This window comes from Terrapene carolina, unplaced genomic scaffold (genome assembly GCF_002925995.2).
Source record: "Terrapene carolina triunguis isolate 2854851 unplaced genomic scaffold, T_m_triunguis-2.0 Scaffold28108, whole genome shotgun sequence".
Lineage (NCBI taxonomy): Eukaryota > Metazoa > Chordata > Testudines > Emydidae > Terrapene > Terrapene triunguis.
The window spans coordinates 1-7,205 of NW_020692459.1; the positions used below are offsets into that span (position 1 = coordinate 1).

General features: G+C 38.7%; 1 protein-coding gene across 1 annotated transcript; it reads left to right on the forward strand.

Moving 5' to 3' along the window:
• Nucleotides 1–4,222: 4,222 nt before the first annotated feature.
• On the forward strand, nucleotides 4,223–6,950 carry LOC113409001 (rabankyrin-5-like; the record flags this gene model as incomplete). Its single annotated transcript, XM_026662512.1, has 2 exons — nucleotides 4,223–4,415; nucleotides 6,832–6,950. Coding segments are annotated over 2 exons (312 nt in total), but the record flags the coding sequence as incomplete, so codon positions are not given.
• Between the last annotated feature and the right edge of the window lie 255 nt (nucleotides 6,951–7,205).

A 7,205-nucleotide genomic window follows, 5' to 3' on the forward strand; every position in this document is an offset into this window, starting at 1 on the left:
TCGTGCGCTTGTTAGTCTTTAAGGTGCCACAAGTACTCCTGTTCTTTTTGTGGCTACAGACTAACACGGATGTTACTCTGAAACCTGTCAAAGTGTACAGTTATAACAAATTCAGTAAAACTTAGTGGTGCTCTCACTTATCAGGCCTTCTGTGGAAAGAGACGTTTGATATGATCTTTTAGGGCCACAACACTCCACAGTTATATTGTTTTTATTGGAAGAAAATTTAATCTTGTAAGAGGCCGTAGAGTAGCCTCAAATTTAGCCCTTGTTAGGCTTTGCAATTTCTAACAACACATGAATGTTAATTTTTTGCAAGCCTAGTTAAAAATTAAATCTCATTATATTAGTATTTAAAGACACAACCTGATAGTTTTGGAATTTTATCTTTAATAAAATAGTGTATCCTGAAACTTTTGATTCAAAAATAATTTAAAATATTTGTAAGGGTTTTATTGATCTTATGTTGGTATTTAGGGATTTGGCTGATGTTTTCGTTCTGTATTCCTATACACAGGGAACTGACTCAATACAAAGCCCTGTTAAATGTAAACAGGGAATAAAGATTCTTTTGGTTAACTTTTCAGTTTATCAAAACTGAGGTTTGTGCTTTAGAAAAGTAAGCACAATTTTCAGACAAATGTGGGTGTTTTAAAATTAAGTGTCTGTATTCCAGTTAATCCTGGGGAATGCCTATGGGCAGCTAAGACTTCCAATTTAGTGTTTGAATTAAATGATAGGCAAGTGTATTTTTTTTTTTAAGCAATTGTTATTACACCAACTGAACTTAATTGATTTGAGTGTGTCCAGCCTACCAACCCTCAATCTTTATTAGGCTGTACTTTGTAAAACCAGTGACAGTGCAGACTAAGGTTTTTAGTTACAGCTACAAATCTTTCTCAGCTCTTCCTTTTCTAATCGCATAGCTAAACTTGGCAGTGCCCCCAATGAGCCTGCGCTGTAGTTTGCATTTTATTGTTACTCTTCATGGCAAAGCATTGATGTAAACAATTGCCTTATTGGATGAAAGGTTATGTCCTGTTTAAAGAGCTCTTAAAACAGCATTAGTCACAGTCCCTGGGCAAAGACTGAATGTTGGCATGATCTCTAAATGATGCATTCTATCTGCAGTCAAACTAGATAGGGGGATGACTTGCCCTAAGGGCCCTGCCTTGCAGGAATCTCAAGTGCTCAGCTGAGTTCCCATTTGTCTAGGTGTAAATACTACATAATAGAATTCAGTTCTGTTGATCACTGCTTCTAGTGATAACTCAGGTATTGATGAAACAGTATTTCCAAAACTCACTTCCTCTTGATGCTAATTGTCCCCTTGTACTGATCAATGGACCCTTGGTTGTAAGGGACAGAGTAAAAGTGAATTCCTGTTATCTTCTAAGCTGAAAACATTTGGCACCTCTGACTGTGACTCACCCTCTTCTAAAGAATATTAAAGCTTATAGAAGTACTACCTAAATCCATTTATAACAGTTTCTTTGGCATTTATGCAATTGAAAATATACTGTATATCCTCGAAAGATGGAGTGTTATGCATGTACCTTATTTGGAAAGTTCTTGCCTTATTGGTCTGGATTATAGTAGAAGGATCAAAATACTTGATCCTTATATCAAAAGTCAATACAGATTCTTAACTAAAATGAGAGCTGCCCAAATTGATCCTGAAAACTATTTCATATCATGTACAGATGCTGTAGCCTTTAGCTGGTCAATGGCATGGAGACTTCGTTTAGCCTAGGATGCTAGGATTCATGCTGACCTTTACAAGACAGCCTTGATACCAGGGATCGTCTTGTTGTGTGTACAGCCCCTAGCACAGTGGGATCCTGGTCCATGATTAAGGCACTTAAGTGCTACAGTAACAAAAATAATACCAGATGTATGTGTGGTAGGAATCTTTGGTCTGCTAGATAGATGGTTCTATATATTGATGCTTTTAAAAAAAAGTTGTGCATTTCTCTGTGGGTGATGGCTTAGTTGTGCATTGGCATTGCACAAAATCAACTTTCAAAACTAAGCGTACATCTTTGCTAAGGCAAATAGAAGAGCTGTAAAGCTCTCGGATAGGCTGATAGGCACCGTCTTACCGCAGAGTGACAGGGCAATGGAAATTGAAGACTTTTCTTGGAATAGCTCATGATGTGCTTTCTAGAACAAAGCTGTCACTGTAAACAGCTGCACCTCGTCATGTTAAAATCGAATCCAAGTAGAGCAAACAGTCTTGTATTATCCTCTTTAGTATAAGGGTCAGGGTAGCTCTTGAGTTCTTTCCATGCATTCTATTAGGAGGCTTCTGCTTTCCATGTAAGATATTGGCATATTAGAAGAGAAAATGGCATTTGGGAAATTTCTTCAAGAATACTGATACAAAATTTGTCTAGTGCAGTGGGTCTCAAACTTTTTTATTGGCGACCCCTTTCACATCACAAGCCCCTGAGTGCGACCCCCCCCCCCCCCCCCAAATTAAAAAGACCTTTAAATATATTTAACACCATTATAAATGCAGGAGGCAAGCAGGGTTTGGGGTGGAAGTTAACAGCTCGCAACCCCCCCCATGTAATGACCTCATGACCCCCTGAAGGGTCCCAACCCCCAGTTTGAGAACCCCTGGTCTAGTGATTGGAGCTGGTAACGCTGGAAACAGAACCCAAATTCATGCTTGCTATGTGACTTTGGGCAAGTCACTTATCTCTATTTACCCAACTGTACAGAACATTAAGTCTTGCATCTCTTCTAGGTTTAAGTCACTTGAGACTATTTCATGGAAGGTGCTCTATTGTTTCTCTTAAACGCACGGTAGGGCTCTTTAGACTTGAAGAAAAAAAATTAAGTCTGCCTTTAGATAAACTTTCACATGGCAAGTGAGAGAAAGTAATGAGTCTTTGGCTCACAAGGTGGAGGTAAGGTTGAAAAGAGAAGAGCATCTAACATCTATGGTGCAGGAAAGCAGAATATTCAAGTTATTTCAGTGGTGACCTCCCTTCCCACCTCCAAGATACAAGCTAGTGTGTTCAAAGGAAACTTCCTAAAGTTGGCCCAGGTTCATTAACAAGTGACCAACCTGTCTTTTCATTCATAAAAAGTAATGGTATCTTTAGCACAAGGATCATGGGGACCATTCAAGCCATGGTACTCTTGTTAAAAGCTATTTACATATTGTACAAAAATTTCAATATCTACATATTTGTCCATGCAAACTACTCTGAATGAAATGCTTTTGCAGCATCTTAAACTATAATTGGAGAAGACCTGGGTCATCTAATCTTCCCCTGCCAGTATGGGATGGATTGTGTCATTCGTTTTTTATATATTTGCTATATAATGTCTTTGTTAGTGCTTTGTCCAGATATGGAAGATGCATAGTGGTCGTCTTAATTCCAGAAATAACATACACTGTCTTAAAATCCCATTAAAACAAAAATGGCCTTAGCTAGAAACTTTCTGGATATAAGCTCTTTCACAATCTAACAATGTTTTACACTGGCTGGGAGATGGGACTTCTGTTAAGTTTAATATAATAGTTGCCAGGCAGGGATCAAAATTTTGGCTCTGTTTCTAGGCCATTAGGTGATGGTAACACTGAAGAAGTTTTAAAGTGGGATATATGTATCCTTTAGTGACTTATATTTTTGTGCAATACTCCCTGAACATGATTGATTGTGGGATCCTGGAGAGAGGTACTGTTGAGCCTTTGTTAGTCAGATATCCTGGTGACTGCAGTAAAAACATCTAGATCTTTGGCTTTAGGCGGGGGAGACAAGGGGAAGGTTTGAACCACCAATCCACAGTACGGGAGAAGTGATCAAACTGAGCTTGTACTAATCAAGTGCTCCACAGAGCATCAAATTTTCAAAAATTCCAAATGTCTGCTTTTGCTTTGTCTGTAAAAGATGTGGATTTTTTTGAAGCGTGTTGATCTTGGAGGATTTGTCGAATTAGTGTTTAAATTTAACTATCAGTTTGGAAAGTGTTCCCGTTAAGCTGGTATAACACTGTAGGCGTTCACTCTAAGGGACAGGGTGTGACTGGTAAACTTTCATTTTTATGTGGCTGGTCAAATAGATAATGCTAGTGAGCAAATTAAGGGGAACAGATTTGCTGAAATATAAATAGTAAATTGGGGGAGGGGATATCCACAGAATTGCCAAGAAGCGTATCAAGGTTTGTTCAGCCTTTCAACTGAATTGCATATTTGTCTGTTTTGCAGAGGAGGTGGCCAAGTTAGAGAAGCACTTAATGCTTCTCCGCCAGGAGTATGTAAAGCTGCAGAAGAAGCTAGCTGATACAGAGAGGAGATGTACTCTGTTGGCTGCCCAGTCTAACAAAGAGAATGCCAGCGACTCTTTCATCAGTCGACTTCTCACCATTGTAGCTGAGCTTTATGAGCAGGAGCAATATAGGTAAGAAATGCATCTTGGGACTAGAAGCAATATTGAGGCAACCATAAATCTCTTCCTCACCAGTTATTTCAGATTCTGAGCTCTAAGGGGGAGGGACTGTCCTTCATTGTGTATTTGGTTAAAATCAAGTATCAGCCTGTCTGATGAATCTAATCAACCAGTTCTCTTCAAACATGGTATGCTTCAGGATAACTTAACGGGAAACTTACTGTGTGAAGTTTGATGCTGGTGTCTTATTTTGTTCAGATAACACCTGCTTTATTTTTACAAAATAGTGTTCTTAAAACCAGCCATCTCTTTAGGCTTTTCTACATGGCGTAGCAATGCAAGAGGAGTGTGATTTGTAAAGCGCCCTAATGTGGTGTGCTCTAACTCCCCACCCCCACCGACCCTGCTGGTGTCTTCTGGCCGTCTCTAAATGGTACCTAATCTGACTATTAATGTGAACCTTTTTTGAGGGGGCCAGCAGGATTTGCATGGGGCAATTAGAGCGCTTTACAAATCACACCCCTCTAGTGCGCTTTGCTGGCACTTTGTAGACAATCCTTTATCTGAGACTTGGATGATCCTGAAAGAGCATTCCTTGTTCACTATTTGTATTGGCAACATAGTGTAGAGCTAGACTTTTGTACTATTTCTGAAGTTATTGGAAATGAAACGCAGCTTGGAGAATAAAACTGTATGCCTTGTTCCATCTTTCAGGCTTTTTTCTTGGTACACCTCTTCTTCATTTTTGCATTTGTCATATTTCATGTGGAAATTGACTTCCAGGGAATGTTTATTCCATGGATAAAACAAGGCAATGGGAACATTTCTCTGCTACTTAATTATGATAATGCAGTGATTATACAGATTTTAAAGTTTTTAAGGACCCATGCAAAAGCTCAAGTCCTTCTGAATAGGAGTAACCAGGTCTTAAAGTGGAAGACCCTAGGTTTGGGTGAAATATGCTAATGCATTTAAAAAAAAAAGCATTATCTTCTATTCTTCTGAGTAGAAGTCTGTCACTTCCTAAAAGGATAGGACCAGAAAAGGTTCTATATTTCATCTTTTTCTAGTGTGCAGGAAATCTGATTCTAAGCGGACTGTGTTCTGGCCATCCAGGTAATAAATCTAGGACAGTGGTATGTGCCACTTCTAAGAAAAGATTGCATTAAATCTGTACTAGCAAATGTAGTGTAAAGTGCAGTATGGAAAATGGGTTATGGAGTATGTGTTAAGGACAGCTCTTAATAGTCTAACACTGTGCACTGAAAACTTTGAGCCAGGTAATTTTGACTTTATCAAGTAAGCAGTTGATTGTCTGTCTTAAAAACAAACACAAAAAACACTACCACCGCTGCAAAAACGCACACAAGGATCAGGAAAAATCAATCTGTTTGGGGAACTAGTATAACAAATACTACTTTGCAAATTTGACTTTACATTTTTTTTAACTTGTATCTTGCCATGCACAAATTTAATCAAGTGTGATAGCCGAAAGAGTTTGTATGAAAGCATTGATACACAAAAAAAATCATAACCTAGATCTGCTCTGCTTCGAGTGTTGAGGGTTTCATAGCTGCTCTCTTCTCCTCCTCCCCCCCCTTTTTTTTTTTTTTTTTTTTTTAGGAATAGGGTAGTGGTCCAAATGTTAGACCCAAAAAGAAATGATTTCTTTTGGAAATAAGCATTTAAGTTCCCAAGGAAGGCTTTGTTAGGGGTGGGGTGGGGAGTAGTGATGGTGAAGGTTAATTGAAGGATTGCTTTTGTTAGCAAGAACAAATGGATGAAAAATCCATGTTCAAGAACATAACACCTTAGCTGTATGTTAGCTGGAGAAAATGATCAGTCTGTGTACTGCTTCTGAATAAAAAGAATGCTCTGACTAAAAATGATCCGTATGGGATCAGTGTTCCCTGACAGCAGCTGTACTGGAAATGGGGTATTTCTGGGTTTTTGCTTTCATACAGGTTGACTGCTCTGTCAAATGTGCTTTTGTTTATAGTCCTTTCAGTAATCTTTCCTGAAAGCCTGTGTGGCTGACTGCAACGTAGTATTCTCTAGGCTGAATCTTGGGTCTCTACACTCCCCATCTCCTCAATTATTCATTTTGGTCTGTGCTGTATGAACTGCTTACTGGATTTTTTTTTTTTTAATGAAAATCACAGGGTTTAGCTTGTATTTTCCTTGTGGCAATGACAGTTGGGTTACTCTTAAAAATACCTTACTTAACTAGTTGAAAGAATGAACCTAGCGTTTTGCATGAATATATTCATGCAAGAGGCTTCTACCTAATAGTAAACAATTCAGCCTAAATTTAGCTGCTTAAATGTTTTTACCTTGTAGATATTTGTGACAGATGCAGAGTCCATAAGTGCCTAAGCACAGGGGGTTATGTTTGTGTATATATATGTGCTTTTTTTTCTTCTATCAGTGATCTGAAGATAAAGGTTGGGGACAAGCACATCAGAGCTCACAAATTTGTGTTGGCAGCCCGCAGTGAGACTTGGAGTCTAGCCAACCTAGTGTCAACTGAGGAACTGGATCTGTCAGGTTAGTTGCTGCTTGTCGGTGTATGATGCTTTGAATGTCTTTGGAACAACTAATGAAAGGGCCCTTTGGGAAAAGGTTACATCTCATCATTCAGAATACTACTCTGACTACAGAGAGTTTTCCATTAATTATGGAGCTTGGACTGTTTCTGTAACATGGTAACAGGCTTGCAAATTTAATGTTAGTTAAATCAATAACCCATCCTCTCCATTTTAATGATGTGGAAGGTAAGTGTGGTGTGGTTCACTTGCTTCC